This window comes from Epargyreus clarus, unplaced genomic scaffold, assembly GCF_041222505.1.
Source record: "Epargyreus clarus isolate Ecla_fem2 unplaced genomic scaffold, WU_Ecla_fem_2.2 ptg000027l, whole genome shotgun sequence".
Lineage (NCBI taxonomy): Eukaryota > Metazoa > Arthropoda > Insecta > Lepidoptera > Hesperiidae > Epargyreus > Epargyreus clarus.
Genome location: NW_027332234.1, coordinates 7,062,364 through 7,082,803, shown reverse-complemented (window position 1 = coordinate 7,082,803; position 20,440 = coordinate 7,062,364). Strand labels below are relative to the sequence as shown.

The 20,440-nt window shown below is 35.3% G+C and overlaps 1 protein-coding gene across 1 annotated transcript; it reads right to left on the bottom strand.

Annotated features, from left to right (window-relative positions):
- Positions 1 to 141: 141 nt before the first annotated feature.
- On the bottom strand, positions 142 to 10,788 carry LOC140754080 (uncharacterized). The gene is made up of 10 exons (XM_073088993.1): positions 10,650 to 10,788; positions 10,353 to 10,486; positions 9,445 to 10,278; positions 9,182 to 9,354; positions 7,878 to 8,913; positions 2,957 to 3,086; positions 2,513 to 2,646; positions 1,602 to 2,435; positions 1,342 to 1,514; positions 142 to 1,238 (listed from the first exon to the last, which is right to left on the bottom strand). Exons 1-10 carry the CDS (start codon positions 10,726 to 10,728, stop codon positions 200 to 202), a joined length of 4,566 nt encoding a protein of 1,521 aa, XP_072945094.1. The 5' UTR covers positions 10,729 to 10,788; the 3' UTR covers positions 142 to 199.
- Between the last annotated feature and the right edge of the window lie 9,652 nt (positions 10,789 to 20,440).

The following is a 20,440-nucleotide window of genomic DNA, read 5'->3' as shown; positions in this document are numbered from 1 at the left end:
ACTTAGCGATTATTAACAAAAAAATAATTTTAAAATGCTGCCAAGCTACTGTAACTGTGCAAATTCTTGCAAAAGAAAGAAATTCATGTAAGTGGGATATTAAAAAAATCGTGTTATTTTTTAATTTTTTTATTGCATGCATGATTTACCTAAAGTCAACAATCAAAATAAAGATAACAATGTTAAGTCAAAACATAGGTTAATAATTTACATCGTAAAGGTTAACATTCCTGTCCATTTTGGTGTTAATGTCAACATCCACCATGTAGTTTGTGTCAACGTCGATAGGAGTCACGTTAACTAAGTTGTAGTTCTTTAGTACATAGCGGTCCCAACGAGTCTTCATGTCACATACTTGTTTCTTGTGGAAGATCACCACGTCGACGAATTTCATGTTGGGTGTAAAGAACTTAGTAACGTCAATCTTACGGTCGAATGGAAAACCGAGAGGCATCTTATCAAGCAGAACGGTAGATCTGAAATCGACGAAGAAGTCTTTGCGGGTCGTGTCCAGAATCGACAAATCAACGTTGTCGACTAATTTCAGTGGCGTGACAATGACGTACAGCATAAACTTCATACCACCAACCTGACCCTTAGGCAGCAGCAGCCTAGTGGGGAAACCAGTGTGGTAGTTCCTCAAGTCCTTACTGAGCAGATCCTTCATATCAGTAATAGAAGAAACCTTCTTCCAGAGATCACGAGTCATGATGCGATCACGAACCAAGTTGTGCATGTCAATCGAGTCCCGCACAATAGTGTTCTTTCCGGTGTTTAGTTTATAAAGGAAGGAGTCCAATTCCACGAAGTTGACACGATTAAGGTTGAGGTCAATTAAGCGACCGACGTGATCGTATTTTGGCCCTAAGAACAATCTTACTACACAATCAAGAGTCTTGTCCGATGTAACGTCAATATTGATCTTGAATGGATAGTGATTCAGACGGCGTTTGCGTACAAAGAAGAGCATATCAGAAGTCGTCTTCTTTAATTCATCATCAGTAAGCATAACAGCGTTGGTCATGTCCATCAAGTAGTCGTCGAAGTAAGTGACAAGTTTGTCGACTACAACATTATCGATCTTAACTCCGGGGAAGTAAAGTTCCTCTCTCGTGTACATAGGAAGGCGGAGTTTGAAGAGCATCAAAATGTAGCAAAGTCGTTTCTGCAGTTGATAGAAGATGGGGTCACGGAGCGCAGTCTGGTAGTTGTCCAAAATAGAAGGTACGACGAAGTACCTATGGTAAAACAAAAAAATATATTAATTATATTATATGGAAAAAAATCCCTAATATTCCACTAGAGACCAAATTATTTTATTTAATAAATGCAGAAACTTACTTATCATGAGTCCAAGTATTTAATCCAAGAACAGATTTCAGCAAGACCAGCAAGTAGCGGTAGGCATCGTAGCGGAACTTAGTAATGTCAACTTTGTCAACTGCGCCATAAATTAATTTACCAAGTACTTCAACGTCATCTGGTTTAAAAAGTTGCAGGCGTAGACCATTAATCTGTTTGGATAAAATATATTTGTGTCATTATTTATAATTTGAATAAAACAGTTATTGAAAATAGGAAGTAACGAAATTTTTTTTTACCTCAACATATCCTTTAACGATGGCTTCCCTGATTATTGTCTCATAACTATGAATGAGATTGATAATTCCAACGTTGTTGTCGCGAACAAGAACATAGTTGTTGAACCTTACGGGCAGATGGACACCGTTGTGCAACATTAACCAAGGCCAGTATCCCTTTTGAACAGGTTTGTCCCAAACGATATTATGAATATCACCCATTCCATTTGAAAGACGTTCCAAGTAATATCTGGCAAGGATCTGTTGGTACACGTACAGATTCAGTTCCCAGCGCCTGTACTTAAGCTTGTCGAACATGTCATCGTGCATCCAGAATGGATAATCAACATGGAAGTAATAGTAGTATGTATTAAGATCAATATCTTCTGTGAAGTACCTAAGCCTGTCTTCGTCGTTAAGGTAAACACGGCGATCGTAGATGTTTTCGTCAATAACATAAACGTTGTTTTCGGTCTTCTTGATTCCGTAGAAGTCACAGAGTTTTACATCAAGGAGGCCTCTCTTCATTTTCAATAAGTAGGCCTTTTTGATCACGTCGGCTCGGACAAAGAAGTACGGGTAGATTTCGTAAGGAGGAGGCAGGATGATACCTCTACAATCTTCACGGTGCCTGACTGCTAGAGTGAGAGCATAGACAAACATGCCCTCGTTCACGTAAAGGCGCATCCAGCAAGCTGTTTTGATAAAGGTGGTGAAGTCCTTTGCGTAATACAACATGTGGAATATGGTAACAACTTCTCTCAGCTGGCGATCGACATGGAGAGTGAACACCTCACCACGAGGTAACATACCAATCTTGAAGCAATTGATGAAAGTTTTAACTACATCGGTTTTCTGAAAAGTACAAAAAGTGTTTTTGTCAAAGACATGTAACAGTGAATTACGTACTGCTTTAGATATTTTTGACTCACAGTGTAATAATTCATGTTCTCTTCAATCTTGTAGTTCTTGCCAATTTCCTCAACGTCCTTGTACATCACAGGTTCTAGCACATGGTTTAGCAGCTTTAAGATGAAAATCTGCCTTTGTTTGACGTCCATGTTGACTAAAAATAGCAAAAGGTATTTATAATTATGCTACTTACTGTACTGTATGTGTATTTCGTTATATAAAAATAATAAAATGATTCCTATTCCACTTAAGAGTAATTTGAAATAAAGCCTTTATTTTAAAATGCTTATAAATCCAAATCTAAGGTAATAAATAGAGAGTACTTAGACCCGTTATAAATAACAAATCAAAAGTGTTTCCCTCTAATAATCGAAAATAGACATTTTCTAGTACTTAGCTTTTAACATAGGATGGATTGGTTTTTAATAACGGTCATAAGACAAGTAAAATTAATGTTTTCTTACCGATAAAGTGATCGTCATATTCAGGCCGTGCAGCGGCGAAAGCCGCCAAGCCAAGCACCAAGAATAGGATCGCCTTCATGTTGCAGTCATCCAGTGAAGATCCCAACTGCTTCCAGTGAAGAAATGACGCCTAATTTATACCTGAAATCTTGAAGGTATTTAGCTTGACCTCTTCGAAAGTATGTTGTTATTTTGATTAAATTGTAATAAGGGTCAAAGTTTTTATACATAGTTGCATGATAGATACATTGTACATTCATAGATTACATTTTATTGATATGAAGAAGACTACGTATTTTAGTTACTAAAAATAACGAATCAACTATCTAGGTAAGTAATTTAAGAGATTTTTTAAATTATATTTTATATCTCATTCAAGTACTCTTAGCTTCAAATCTCAGGTCCTCAACTATAATTATAAATTGCTATTATTATAAACGGCAAAGAAAAAATTCGTGAGCTGTGCAACTTCTATATAATAATGTTCTTAAGGTCGAATTATGAACGAAATTCTTTTTATTGTTATAGGAGACTTATACCCATAGCCATGTCATGGTTATGACGATGTCAGGGGTTAATGACGATGATTTAATTCAAACAACAAACGAGAAAATTGTTGGGCAGTGCAAAAAGTATAATTGCCAAGTCAATCTATTTACATAAAGTAGTTTCAATTTTGATATGGTCGCCGTTACATGCTGTTATAGTCGTCACAATTTAATACACATTTTGTCACATGCCATCGCCACGACACTAAGCATGTGCCACACAAATCGATAACCAAAGAAACCGATTTTTACTACAAATCGATTACAACACCATATCGTACTGTATAGATTACTTAACATTTTGTAAACAGAATATTTGTTTAGAATTTATTTAAATGATCTTAAGATTTAATAAAAAGGGAAATGAATATAAATTATTTCGTAATTTAAAAATTTAATCAAATTCAGAAGATTAAATAAAGCATGTCCGTGCTATCGTAACCTGTATTTATTTTTTTCATTTTAACATTCACTAAGAAACAATGTCTCTATTATGTTATTGTTGTTATGATGAAAAAGCGATAAAAAAACAATTATTGGTAATTTTAAGTCTCGATTATTTGAAAGTTAATCGATTATGGCTTCTTCCGAATGGTTTGAGCCGCAGCCGTAAATTGTTGTAAAGTGCTAAATTACCCGACTCATATAACATTGCAATGCCCTATGATACTTTTTGATGTATGATAAATTGTTTTATTTATAGATTTTACTAATTATTCTTGCTAATAAATTATGTCGTAATAGTATGTTTAGAAGTATTTGACTTTCCAATTATGTGTTATACGTTCATACAAAGTTAGTTCAAAATTTTTATGACATTAGGATGGCATGTGTCAAAATGGGCCTATTAAATTGTGACGATTATAGGTTAGCTACTTACGTAATAAATTAAGACAGAAGGTCCTTTAAGTAGGAACGGAGTAAATTCAACGACTTGGTATAACATGGATCTCACAAGTTTTTACCGTATAAGAACTGAGTCGCGAGTTTTTTTTTACAAGTTATGTTTATGATTGCATTGGTATTTATTATTACCTATAAGACCGTTATTTTCTATGTTTTGACAATAAAAGTTAGTTTTCAAATTTAGGTATAAAGATCTAGAGTTTATCGCAAAGTACCATCCCTGAGGACTAATTGGAAATCTCATTGAGTGTTGTAAGTAGGTACATTATATACATTTTATTATTTATAGGCATGTGAGGTATATTTCCTTCTGGTTCGACTCGGGAACTAACATCGTCGCAATTTTATATTTGTGCCTTAGAAAAGTCGCGTTAGTAATTATTGTATTCTGTTATTTGGGTGTGGTAGACACTTGTACGTTTCAACTTAGTTCTCCAGTGTAGCAACATTTCTGTACTTAAGGATGGAGTCCTATATAATTTTGGGATAAAACTCCCCGTTGTGTGACGCTCTTCGTTTGTAAGACGCAGCTGGAACATAATCTCCTTTGATTTGAGAAGTACAGGGGCTATTACATAGATAAAATTTGCTATAGTTAGGCATAGATTAGTAAAGATTACTCACTCCTAACAAAAAAATGTAACCAGCTTTGACAATTGAATTGTTACTGTCATCTATTTTCGTGTTTGATAAATATTAAAAAAAAATCTTGTTTCAAGAGCATTTACCACTGAAACGATATTTCTCCGTACTTTTCCTTCCATTTCGTGTTGTTTTTGCACCACTTATCTGCACATGTCGGCATTGTTCCGTGTAAATTACACCATGACAGTCGGAGACGTAATGGAAAACAGTCTTCCATTTTATATGTCTGTGTCGGCTATTTGTGGCTTCTTTCAATTACAAGGCGCTCGGTTGTATTTTCTTGAAATGCTGTTTCTTTTGAACCATTATAGCTACTCGTATTACTAGCTGACCCGGCAAACGTTGTTTTGCCACATATAAAATATGTTAAAAGGGTGAACAACCCTTATAACTTAGGGGTATGAAAAATAGATAGTAGCCGATTCTCAGACCTACTGAATATGCATATACAATTTGGTGAAAATCAGTAAAGCCGTTTCGGAGGAGTACGGTTACTAACATTGTGACACGAGAATTTTATATATAAGATTGCATGTATGCGTAAAACTAGAATATTAGTATAAACTCGGTAGTAAACCAACAAAATACAACAAAAACCACCTAAGCGTAAATCGGGAGCGCGCTAACAGTGTGAACTGACTGAAAAGAAAAACATACTTGTAAAAGAAAAATACGTTACAAAGTTTGTGGAGTTACAGTAGCTATATCGCTTTCAGACTACATAAGTGTTTGGAAAAAAGATATTTCTGTTATATTCGCTAGTAGGTAAGGCAGTTACATAGGTATATTTTTAATTCATAAGTAGCAATCGAGCGTGCAGTCGCCTGATGATAAATCCATGGACCTCTACTACTACTACTACTGCCATCGACCACACCCTTAGAACTAACTTGGGACGCTTCGAATAAATACCTATATCGTCTTTTTCATAATTTAGGAGTAGCAGACGAGCATGCAGTCCACCTGATGGTAAGTGGCTACTGCCGCCCATGGACATCTGTAATCAACCCCAGATAGAATTAGATATTCCTACCTGAAGTCGGCCACACATGCGCCGCTACCCCTGAGGACTAAGCTGGAACGCCTCGGAAAAGTATGTATCCCTTACCACACACTTCAAAACGGAACACAGTAGCGTTTAGCACTGTCGTTATTAGACAGAAATAGGTGTGGCGGTGCGGTTCTTCCGTAATCCCCAGAGTTAGCGATGCCGCTGTGGCTGACGTAGGACTCTAATGCTATGGTAGGTCGCAGTACATCGGGTACCTTTTGAAGATTTCCCCCTCGTGAACAAAAAAAAGGGCGCAGTACACAGATTACAGAATCATTTGTTACTAAAATTACCGCTTATTAATAAAATTTCAATTAAAACTAATCTGTTCTATTTAGAGTCGCTTGCGTTGTTATACTACGAGACAATAGACTATTTTTCTCGTTGTAATATACAAATATTAATTGTGGTATAGTATCACGTCGTAGCAGTGATAGCCTAGTGGCTAAGAAACTCAGCCTCTCGATCGAGGGGACCGAGGTTCAAATCCCAGACCTCTGGTTTTTCAAAGTTATGTGCGTATTATAAATTATTTATCACTTGCTAAACGGTGAAGGAAAACATCGTGAGGAATACGCACTTGGCCAGCGCGGTGGACTATGGCCTAATCCTTCTCATTATGAGAGGAGACCCGTACCCAGCAGTGGAACAGTAATGGGTTGCTGATGATCACGTTGTTGTGTGTAGTGTAGTGTGTCGTTATTTATGTAGTTGTGATAAAAGGGTAGAAGTGCTTAACTTACTTAACTTAACTTAAGAGTACTACCGTACTTAAGAGGAGGCCCACGGAACAAGAAAGACTTTTTCGTTTAATTACTTTTTATTATTCGATTGCTAAATTCCATTAAAAGGAGATAGGTATTATATTATTCTCAAAAAAAAAAATGTGAATTTACATAGATAAGTATAGATATCTCATCGCCTTGTAATTGAAGGATGGCTTCCTTTAAATGGTTTAAACGACTGACAAATGTGTTAGCCATTTAGTGGCTGTCATGGTGTAATTTACGCGGAACAATGCCGATATGTGCCGATAGGTGGTGCAAAAACACGAAATTGAAGAAAAAGTGCGGAGAAATATAGTTTCATTCGTAAATGATTTAAAAACTACATATTTTAAATATTATTCAAACACGAAAATAGATTACAGTGACAATTTCAATTGTCAAAACTGGTAACATTTTTTTGTTAGGAATGAGTGAGCTTTACTAATCTGTGGAATTCAATTGTATGAAATATTCTTTAAATTGTTTAAGTGGGCGCTGCAAGAAAATTTGAAGTATTTTTTTATAATTGTTTTCTATTCTTTAGAAGTAATCTTAACAAATTGTGATGGTATTTTCATTGTATAATTTAATTACTCTCAAGAACATTAAAAATTATATTTCAAAAAGTATAAACATCACAACGTGTATGAGTAGAGTCAAAAGAAAATAACTTTTCAAATATGCATATTATACATTTTCAAATTACAAGACTAAAAGTCTAAAGAAGCAGAAGCAGTCTTTAGGACTGCAGTTATAAGCATTTTTATAGGACAATATCCTAGTACCACGTTTAGAAGGGTTAAGTACATAAAAGTCATATGTAGAATCATTTTATTTAATGCTATTCAATCATTGCAATCAAAGCAATAGAAAAGTAAACATTTTAATAAATACATTCATGTTTTACTTTCATGCATGAGTCTGTCTTAGATCATCGATAGGAATAAGAGTATTTTATGTCCACAAATAAGTAATTAGACAATATTTACAAAGATTAACTATTAGAAGTCATAAAGATGGACATCCCTGTCAACCTTGGCATTAATGTCGACATCCACCATATAGTTCATGTCGGTACTGATGGGCGTCATATTGTACATGTAGTTGTAATAGTTCTTCATTACGTAGCGGTCCCAACGAGTCTTCATATCACATACTTGTGACTTGTGGTAGATCATCACGTCCACAAATTTCATGTTAGGTGTGAAGAAGTAAGAGAAGTTGATGGGACGGTCGAATGGAAAACCGAGAGGCATCTTGTCGAGGAGAACAGTGGACCTAAAGTCAACTAAGAAATCTTTGCGAGTCGTGTCCAGGATCGACATGTCAACGTTGTCGACTAACTTCAGCGGAGTAATAATGAAGTACATCATAAAGTCCATACCACCAACACGACCTTTAGGAAGCAGCAGTCTTGTAGGGAAACCAGTGTGGTAGTTCCTTAAGTCCTTGAATAACATGTCTTTCATGTCGGTTACGGAGCTCAACTTCTTCCAGAGGTCACGAGTCATCATACGATCGCGGACTAAGTTGTGCATATCAATGGAGTTTCTGATAATCGTATTCTTTCCGGTGTTAAGTTTGTAAAGGAAGGAGTCCAGTTCAACAAAGTTGACACGGTTAACGTGGAGGTCGATCAAACGACGGTAGTTATCATATTTCGGTCCCAAGAAGATTCTTACAACACAGTCAACAGCCTTGTCAGATGTAACATCAAGTGTGATTTTGAATGGATAGTGATTCAGACGGCGTTTACGAACGTAGAAGAGCATGTCAGACGTCGTCTTCTTAAGTTCATCCTGAGTAAGTGTCACTGCATTGGTCATGTCCATCAGGTAGTCATCGAAGTAAGTAACTAACTTGTCAACTACGATGTTATCAATTTTGACTCCGGGGAAATAGAAGTCATCTTTAGTGTAGGTAGGAAGTCGGAATTGGAAGAGCAGGAAGTAATAGTAGAGACGTTTCTGTAGCATGTAGAAGACTGGGTCACGAAGAGCTGTCTGGTAGTTATCTAACACACTAGGTACGACGAAATATCTAAAAAAAAAAATATGAAAAAGTTAATTGACGTACTATGTACTTATTTACTTAAATTTATAAAAAAAAATATTTTTATAATACTAAAAGAAATTAAATTTAAATAATAATAATTATTAAATTAAAATATAAATAGTAATAAAATTCAGCTTATAAAATAAAGACGTCGTCCAAAATTTTTCTTATGGCATAGTGCCCAACGCTGGCAGCGTCCTTTTGCTGTATTTGTTTATGTCCTATGGACCTTAATCCTATCATAAAAACTTACTTGTCATTTGTAAATGTGTTTAATCCCAAAACTGATTTCATCAAAACGAGAAGGTAGCGGTAGGCATCATAGCGGAATTTCGTTATGTCAACCTTGTCGAATGTGCCATAAATCAGTTTACCAAGGGTTTCCACATCTTCTGGTTTGTAAAGTTCCAGTCTGAGGCCATTAATCTGTTCGGATGAAAAAAAATATGTTATTGTTAATTATAAAAAGTAATACATTAAAAACAATACTACAAAAATACAGGTGAATATGTGTACCTCAACATATCCTTTAACGATAGCTTCCTTGATGATATATTCATAACTTTGAATAAGATTAATAACTCCGGTATTGTACTTGTCAGTAATGACATAATTGTTGAACCTCACAGGTAAATGCACACCGTTGTGCAGCATTAACCAAGGCCAGTATCCGTGGTGAATCGGTTTGTTCCAAGCAATGTCTGCAATCTCACCCATGTCATTGGAAAGACGCTCCAAGTAATATCTGGCTAGGATTTGTTGGTACATGTACATGTTCAGTTCCCAACGCCTGAACTTAAGCTTGTCGAACATCTCGTCGCGCATCCAGAATGGATAGTCAATATGGAAGTAATAGTAGTAGGTGTTAAGATCAATATCTTCTGTGAAGTACCTCAGTCTGTCTTCGTCATTAAGGTAAACTCGGCGGTCGAAAATGTTCTCATCGATTACGAATACATTGTTATCAGTCTTCTTGATGCCATAGAAATCGCAGAGCTTAATATCAAGCAAACCTTTCTTCATTTTCAATAAGTAAGCCTTTTGAATGACATCGGCACGGACGAAGTAGTATGGATAGATCTCGTAGGGAGGAGGCAGAATGAGACCTTTGCAATCTTCACGGTGTCTGACTGCTACAGTGAAAGCGTAGACAAACATGCCTTCGTTCATGTAAAGACGCATCCAGCAGGCGGTCTTGATGAAGGTGGTGAAGTCCTTAGCGTAATACAGCATGTGGAACATTGTAATGACTTCCTTCATCTGGCGGTCAACATGAAGAGTAAACACCTCACCACGAGGCAACATACCCATCTTGAAGTTATTGATGAAGGATTTCACTACATCGGTTTTCTGTAAGAAAAAAAATATCGTAAGAAATGCTTATATCAATGTAGCCCATGTTCGACTCCTCATTTAAAACTTACGGTGTAGAAGTGGGTGTTTTCTTCGATCTTGTAGTTCTTGCCAATGTCCTCGATATCTTTGTACATCACGGGCTCTATGACATGGTTGAGCAGTTTCATGACGAACATTTGCCTTTGTTTCACGTCCATGTTGACTGAAGAAAGAAAAATACTTTATTCGTAAAGTACGTACTGAATTTCTATAAATTACGTTATTGTTGGTTGCTTGTAGACTTCTTACAATAGCTTGCCAGTTTCAAGTTAGTTATTGTTTTTTATCCAATTATTATCATTAATTAAAATAAAAAAATATCTTACTGAAGAATTGGTCATCATATTCAGGCCGTGCGGCGGCCATAGCCGCCAAGCCGAGCACCAGCAATAGTATTCCCTTCATGTTGCCGTCATCCAGTGAAGAGCCCAACTGGCCCTACAAAGAGAGCCCGGTCAATTTATACTTGCAATGTTGCACTATTCCTGACCTTATTAAACTTATATTTTTATCTAAATTATAACAAGGGTAATGGTCTCATACATTGTCAGTTGATAAGTTTGATGCACTGAAGAAAAGATTGTGTATAAGGCTAAGTACTCACGAAGCGGCTTTCACCCGCGGGTGGACTCGGAATAATAGAAGTCACATATAACTATTCACATATCTATTATTTACCTACAGTTTTATCATTTACGTGTTTTGTGGTTGCGCGAGATCATAGGTAGCTGAAAACTGCTCCGTGAGTTGTTAGTCTTATTATTTTTTACTGTGAATGTATAGAGTTATTATTTATCTAGTTTCGATCATAGTCGATATTACCATGAATTGCCACCGCTATGGTTTGCGATTATTTGAGAAGAACCAAAACTTTTACAACGAATATCTTAGGTTAAATGTGCCTTATCCCTGTAGTTTCGGGACCAGTACCCTTACCAGGAGTTTTTACGTTTCGACAAATATGACTGTTTTGGTATTCGTTTACGTATTCTGCGTACGTATATTGCGTTATGTGTGGTCGCGTACCGTCGTTTACACCAGACGATATGGCGAGCGTGATGCTCACCTGGGCGGAGCCCGACAGGGCAACGCGCTAAGAGGACTCCTTTGGAGATCCCGGGATCCTTTACGCAGCGCGCAGCGGCACCGGGTACCTTTTGAAGGTAGAAGATGAATGAAGGTAAAAAAATAGAAGAAAAAGGTTAAATATGCCAAACAATATAGACACAGGGTTTTTCAACAGTTCTTTCAACATTCCTGCGTATACGTTCCCCATAGACATGGTTTTGTCAAACACCATAATCACCATTTGTATGTGTGGGAGAAGTGTAATTTAAGGCTATTATTATCCAACAGAATTGGTCTTGTGGTTTTCATTACCCACAAATGTATTGAGTAGTGTTCGTCCCGTGATTCGCAACATACGTAATTATATAGATCTATCGGGAACATTATGAATCATAGTATCGTATAAAAACAATATCAACAAATGGCAGCAGTAGGGAGATAATGAATAGAGTACTCAATACATTTGTGGTTAATGAAAAGTACTACTACTACTACGAAATACTATTGCTACTGCTAAGTTTGTTTCACTAGTAGGATACCTGAATAATGTTTAAACGTGGATATTGTATGTATGTCTGTTTGTGCTCAAAAGATCTACAACACGCGACTGTCATTGTAAAAATAATTTTAATATATGTATTTGTGATATAGTGTAATTGATAGATTGTTATTTTACTTGCTCTACAATGATGGAAAACCTTGTGAGAAAACACACACACGAAAGTTTAAAAAAGTTCTGAAAGGTATGTGAAGATAACACGCACTCGGTCAGCGATAATACGACCTAATCACTTGAGAGATCCGTGCCCAGCAGTGGGATAATAATCGCTTGGCAACAAATCACAATAATTATAAAACAACTTTATTATAAACAATTGCAACAATGTAAGAATCAAAAGTTACCGATCACCTCAATGACATCAACAGAAAATATTTTCGTAGCGATAGCGACATGGCGATAAAGGTTATGTTTCTAGAATAGGTGTTTATAATCAAAATAATAATATGTCAATAAAAGTTATCAGTTGTTCGATTTTTTAAACAAAATATTGGTATGATTTTAGGCATTATTTGATGTGATCTACAGTTTTTAGATTTGTAGTGTATGAAAATTAAGTAAATATACGCCACCAGTAAGTAAATAACAACAATGTGCATAAGATGACAACATTACATATGTGTAATTTCTGTTTACCTATTATTGTCCCATTGCTGGGCACGGGTTTCATCTGAGAGTGAGGGGGTTCAGTCCACAGTCTACGACGCTGACCAAACGCGGGTAGGTTCACGTAAACATTTTTTATTTAAATAATTAAAGATAAATTATTTTTATACGCACATAGTTTTGAAAAATCAAAAATACCAGGGATTCAAACCTGATCCCAGATTTAGAGGCTGAATTTCAAACCACTAGGCTGTCACTGCTAGCCCGATAGGGGCATCGCGTTAGGAAGACTCCGGTTGTGTTCCATTGGAGATCCCGGAGTTCTCCACCAAACGCCGAGGACGGGGGGGTTTTAGTGCGGTAAAGACCCACATAACCCGGCGTCGCTCCCACGGCCTCAGGTACCTTTTGAAGATTTCTCATCACTACAAAACCTCAGTAGCAACTGGCACCAGCCTCAGCTAGGACTCCAATTGCATTTAAGGTTGATTACAGACACCCATGGATATTTAATAGTAGGCACACATCACACTCGTACAATCATTCCATTACGCACAAAATAGGTCAAGACCACACATTAACTTCACTCCTTTAACCCACAAAATAAGACCGAAGTGATATCCCTCGAGATCATGTTTTTAGAAAATGGCAGAATTACGAGCGCGAAGTAATGCATTTGGAGTGCTTCAGAGATATGTTGAATCAGCCGAGCCATCTCATCTCATGCATAAAATTACAGCCGATTTAAAAGCACATGGCACCACGTAAAGTTTAAAACCTTATAAACTGCAAGGAAACCTCGACTATGCATGCAAAATGGGTACGTTACTAGGTATTTATTATGTAGTTCCCTTGTAAGTTAAGCGAGCTGGATAAGAACTTGTATGTATGATAAAATTGTAGTGTATTTCTGTGCTTATTATTTAAAATTTATTGCAAACGTACAAATAATATAATTGGTGTTTTGTGAGTACGCTTACTGCTTTTGTTAAAATCATCCTATCTAATTTCTATTTACCAAATAAAATTTTGAGGCAGGTGACAACCGTTTGTGGTTCGACTCCAGTGGCACCACCGGTACACCTATTTCTGCCTCATAACAGCAGTGTTTAACGCTGCTGTGTTCTGGTTTGAAGGGTGTGGTAAGGGAGACATACTTCTCCGAGGCGTTCCAGCTTAGTCCTCAGTCGTAGCGGGGCATCTATGGCCGACCTCAGCCAGGAATATCTAATCCTATCTGATGTTGATTACAGGTGTCCATGGGCGGCAGTAGCCACTTACTATCAGGTGAACTGCATGCTCGTCTGCTACTCCTATATTATATAAAAAAATAATAATGAAAGCTTGTAAAAAACAGTTTCAATTACTAGGGTATCAACCGTAACTGTTGTAACATTACAGTAATTGAAACTTTACCTCTCAGTCGAGGCGACCAAGGTTCGAATCCCAGGCAGGTGCCTCTGATTTTTCAAAGTTATGTACGTTGTAAAAAATGATTATCAATCGTCATAACGTCGAAGGAAATCATCAAACAAAATGTTCTTAAAGGTTTATAAAGGTAATCAATGGGTTCTTAATAATTTAGTAATGACTGCAAGATAGTATTACTAATAGAATAGCGATCTTAATGAATATATATTGCCTTTATTTTACCCTAAACAGAACAAAATGCTTAGCTAGTTTCGCAAATAATTATGGTCTTGTCAGTTATAATTAAGCGTACCTTTGCTGCAAAGTCAAATGACAATAAATGGCTCATTATATACGTGGTATTAAAAGATATTCGTTCGTTAACCGGGGAGACGAGATAAGGGGACTAATTACTTAACTCGAATTTCTTAATGTCAATAAGGTTATTTGGAATTTATCAGAAAAGTTATATTTTTATATAATAATGTAAAAGTGCTTAACGATCATGCAATCCGCCTCATTGCTAGGGACTAGTGCACACCATGGACATCTATAATCAACTCCAGACGAGATTTGACTTCTACCTATTATGAGTGGTCACAGATGTGCTACCAATTCTGATGTTTACGTTGGAATGCCATGTTTTCCCGTGACCGTTCAAATCGGAATCGGAAATAGGTAGCTATGAAGGTTTATTCGAATCATCTTTACTAATTTAATAAATTTACACTCAGTTCATATCAATATATTTAATTAAATTATTAGGGGAGCAGTAGATGACGTACTTTTTGTTTGATGTTAAATGGTCACTACTACACATGACATGTTTGTTACTAAATTGAAGTTTAATTCCGCCGTCCCTTATAGTCAGCCATACCCTATTAGTCGACAAGTGCGGACGTGAAGACTAAATAGTCTCTGAAATGTTTATCCCCGCAATTTTGTTGCTATAATTTTCCTTTCCCGTTTTTCCTAAAACAAAGCATTTTCGCCTCTTGGTTGTTTTTGGGACACTAAGAAAAAATTGCGAAAAACGTATGCCTCATTTACGAATAAGTAAATTTGAACATGTGTGTAATATACACTCGTTATTCGAACTTTGTTGTTATGTTTGACTTTCTACGTTCTTCACAACAACTTTATATAAATTAGAGAGTAACTGGATTTTTTTAAAACTTTTAAGAGTTTTGAGGTGTAAAACTGTCTTCGACATTCAAGAAATATTAAACTTATTTAAATACATTACATTAAAAGTTAGCGTTTGAACCATCGTATTTTGTTTCAGTTCTATGTTAGTATAACCGGAATTCAGTAAATCAATAATTTTACACAATTGAGCCACATTATAACCTATTTTTGAAATTCGAAAGTCTCTCTATTAATAATTATCTCGATTTCAACAGTGGTCCCTGAATGACGTCAAATTGTGGAACAAAGTAATTATTTGGCCATTTACATTTTAGGAGTTACGCCTTGGAAATTACGTGGCTTCGGCTATTAAATATTTCAAGTTGAATTTAGTTATAAACTTCGAATTAGATTCTCGGGAAGTGTCAAAGTTGAAAGTATTTAAATTATATCCGATATCTATGTTATTATTTATATCGGTGATGATATAAATAGTGTGACTTATATTTTTAACATTTAATTTTAATGTTAATGTTAATGTTAATTTATAATGACACAAATAATAATGTTAAATTATAACACGTATTAAATTAAAACGCATTAAATTATAACGTTTTACTAAATGTTAAGTAGTTGGACATTTACTACATAAAACGTGAAGTATTATTTTTAAAAGGTGGTAGAACCCTTTGTGGTTCGACTCCGGCGGCACCACCGCCACACCTATTTCTACCTAATAACAGCAGTGTTAAGCGCTGCTGTGTTCCGGTTTGAAGGGTGTGGTAAGGGAGACAGACTTTTCCGAGGCGTTCCAGCTTAGTCCTCAGGGGTAGCGGCGCATCTGTGGCCGACCTCAGGTAGGAATATCTAATCCTATCTGGGGTTGATTACAGATGTCCATGGGCGGCAGTAGCCACTTACCATCAGGTGGACTGCATGCTCGTCTGCTACTCTTATATTATAAAAAAAAAACAATTTTGGACAACGAAAATGTGCCAAGTGTAATCCTGCCTATAACGCATATTTATTTTACGACTTTCTGTATTTACGACCATCATGCATTTTTTCAAAATTAAAGTAGCAACTGTCGCCTATGGACTGTAATAATTTCCAGATAAGATTAGAGACCTACCTGAGATCGGTGATAGATGCGTTGCTATACCTAAGGACTAACTTGGAACGCCTCGAATAAGTGTCCCCCCTCTAAAAACTATGCGTAAAATAATAAAATTTAGAATAAATTTTAAGATAGATCCGACCATACTCCCATTAAATAAAATAATAATTAAAACATCATATCTATGAGTAAATAATAACATGCACCTTCAAAAAAGGTCAGTACAGATACTTGCATAGTTTCGAGATAAAAACGTGGATAAAATTGCAGCAAATCGTTGAGCCAATATCGCGGGTCGGAGGTCACATCTAGTGTGACGTACTTAGCAACACAGTAGTTAATGCAAAAATAATGTTCACCTTTAACCCACCGTATCATTAAACCGAATTATATTGAAGTGGAAAGGTCATTGTGATCGTAAAACAGACATTTATTTGATCCACTAGGTCTTTGTAAGGCATTGAATAATAGGTCTCAAGATGGGTTTATTTTTTTTTAAATCTTCACTATGCTTTGTATATTACTGAAATTATACATACTTAATGTATGCTATAAAAAATATAGGAGTGAAAATTTTATATGCGTGGTCACACAGTCACGCAAGACCGACAAGTTCAATGTCACAATATAGAGAAGGTTATTGACATAACTATAATTAGACACCTCATTTAGAATTTTCAAAATAGTACTTAAGTTATATTAAGCAAATAGACTTTTTTAATTGTTTTGTTATTATTAAACGAATCTACCAAAGATTTTAAATCATTGTACTGAACAATTGGTAAAAAAATATTGTTTCTTATTTTTCGCGATTGTAACTTTAGAGTTAAATCATAATATAATTCTCATTACAATATTAATTGTATTTGGCTAGGATTATACCTAAACCTTGTTTAATAAGGGTTAACCAATTTTGTATGTCAGTATTCTTAATAGACTTGTTAATGTAATTTGATAGAGAATGGTCTGTAGGATTAAAACCGCATGACCACAACTCATAGAGAATTTATTATAATAAATGAATACAACCCTATATTCAGAATATTTGCTTTTAAATTATTAATAGACGAATATATCAAACTAGATTAAACTGAAGGTGGTTAATAAATAAATTGGCAGATTGGTCGAAATTAAACTCAAATGTAAAATGTATATTCACCGAAGTATAAGGTGAATTGTTCTCAATTACAATTCATTATATTTTATCGTTAACAACAACTTTATAACCCTTTGTGGTTCGACTCCGGCGGCATCACCGCTACACCTATTTCTGCCTAATAACAGCAGTGTTGGGCGCTGCTGTGTTCCGGTTTGAAGGGTGTGGTAAGGGAGACGGACTATTCCGAGGCGTTCCAGCTTAGTCCTCAGGGGTAGCGGCGCATCTGAGGCCGACCTCACGGAGGAATATCTAATCCTATCTGGGGTTGATTATAGATGTCCATGGGCGGTACCATCAGGTGGACGGCATGCTCGTCTGCTACTCCTATATTATAAAAAAAAGTTAGTTGTGTCACGTTTAATTTATTTATAAGGTAAAATTGGGTTATAAAGAAATATTTAACGATGAAACATTTTCTAGACGTTGTTAATCAATTTCCAAGACCCAACGAAGCAAGTAATAAAAGATCTTCTGTCACAAAGGATGAGAAAAGTTTTGACGTTCATTGCAAACGTGTCAATGGTTTAATTGATTGATTGATGTGTTAAATTGATTTTATGTGTTACCTGCTATGTAATCCAATATATAAGTTTTTACTTTTACTGTAAAGGTTGGTTATTTCTAATTTGGTTAAGAAGTCAGATACATCACTATCATTGGGATTCCATTGTTCCATTGCTGGGCACGGGTATCCTTTCATATTTGACAAGAGATTGTATATGGCCAATTTCGTGAACTTTGTTTGCAGACTTCTGAACCTTCATAATTGGTAGATAATTGATTGTTAATACGGGCAATGCATATGATTTCAAAGATGTGTGTTTCAGGAATTCGAATCTTGAATCATCAGTGTAATAGGCCGAATATCAATTCTATACAATAGCTTCTTTGTGTTCTTAATATAAGTATTCCTCAAAATTACTATTTAAAATAATTAATTTTAAAAAATCATATTTTTTACCTAATTACCCGTTGTCTCAAAGTTTTTTATAAGGCACTTATAACTTTTCACTATTGTGGTATTTAGAAAATGAAGTTAAGTAGTTATTCAAGAAGTTTGCAAACTGAAAAGTTGATTCTTCCGGCTCGTCGACTCTTGAATTTTATGTACATTTCAAGTTGATTAAATTATAAACTTCAGCACTAAAGTTTGAGTTCATAGTTTGTATTTTTATTTTTCTTCTTTATTGTTAATAGTAGCAAACGAGCAAGCAGTCCACCATATTTATGGTAAGTGGTGCGTTTTTACTAATTAAACTATTTCTTGATCCAATTTACAACTTTTTTATTTCCGCGTAAAATTCAACTTTAACGTCAAGAGCGTTATTTTTCTTTTTTTTTTATGCTAATGCCCACAATCGTGTAACGCATACAGCCAGTGACTATATAAATTAGCACTTGTTATTTTAAAAATAACACATTGAAATAATACTATTAAATAATTTGAATATATTTCTAACACTACATCGTTGTTAATTGGCAGAAATGTTATTAATATCATTAAGTACTTTGATTTAAGCTTTTTTCCTCAAATACTCTTTAAAACATCGTTTAAATATAAAAAAATATATAATTCTGTACTATTTAATAAAATTATCATAACTCTCTCAAGCACTTCTAACATTTTCGAAGTTCTTCGAAACGTTTGACGTAATATGAATATTTGTGAAATTAGCTTCCTGGCTCTACGTGGTTTCACGATCTGCCATTTCTGTTATGAATTGCTAAGCTTTCGGGAGAATTTTGCCCATAAATTTGCTCGTAATATCCTAACATGTACATCTGGAACAACGTCAACAACAAAAGTATTTTGTTTAAAAATTTCTAACATTTATTTCTAATATTTTCCTCCCATGAATATAATTCAAAAAATGGCGATGCTACACTATTTTCAAACCATCGTCATTTAGCATGATTTGGTTATTTAACTTATCTTTGGTTATTATATTTAGCTTATCAGTTGCATTTACTATTTCTGCTACTACAAAAACTTCTGTTACTTTTATATTAGTAAAATGTTTTTGGCTGTGTCCTGTGTAGTTGATAACATCGGTAACATTACTTTTAGCCTACAGTGCAAATACCCTTGTTTTATTGCTGAAATAGTTGGTAATGTTTTTCATTGCCTGCTGACAAACATATGTAGGAAAAACACCCTAAGCTGACGAAATCCATGAGCGACATATTCAATGCTGGTTTGGTGTGGAGCAACAAAGGTACGTTTTTTAATTTCACGCAATGTAATATAAACAATGCGATGAAACCGTATAGTGCCGAAAAGTGGGTACCCTTACCCTCACGTCCTCTCATTTCCGCGTCAAATTGGAAGACTTTTACAGACATTTTACGACTGTCCTGTATGCATTAATATTGGATACCTTGTGCTTTATTGTGCACAAATGTTGTATTAGGGGTTTCAAATAGCGAGGATAAATAAAAAAGGTAGGTAGAATTCCAAACGCAACGAATCTAGGAACAGAACAATTTTACGGAAATACATATAAGCATGAAACGTAAATGAGTAGGAATTATGCATTAATTAGGTTAGGTTGTCTTCATACGGCGATCTTCAGCTACTTGACAAGAGATGGCGACACCAGACGGTTTCCTGCATCACGCTATCAAAGATTCTTAAATATGTTAAAAATGTTTTTATTTCTTAATTTGTACAATCTTACTACAGATTTATCTTAATAGCTCGATCTAACATACTCGGTTACTACCAAAACATTTATCGAGTTTGAACGGAGAATTAGAGTATTGTCTTTTTATAACAGGTTCCTTTGATAAATATTTCAAAATTCATGACATTTAATAACCCTTCAAGATTCATTTATTCTAGACCTAAGATGTACTTAATCTCATTTCTCGCTGACTGTAGCGTTCATTAGATGTTCCAAATTCGATTTAACCCATTTACGAGGAGTCCGATATTAATTGATAGAGAGTGTCGGTAATTACTTATTCATTAAGGAACATAAGCGTGAAATGGAGCATCCATTTGTGTTATTGATTGTATTATGTTCTAATTAGTAATCAAGGGTTGGCAAGACTAATTAATTTGTGAGAT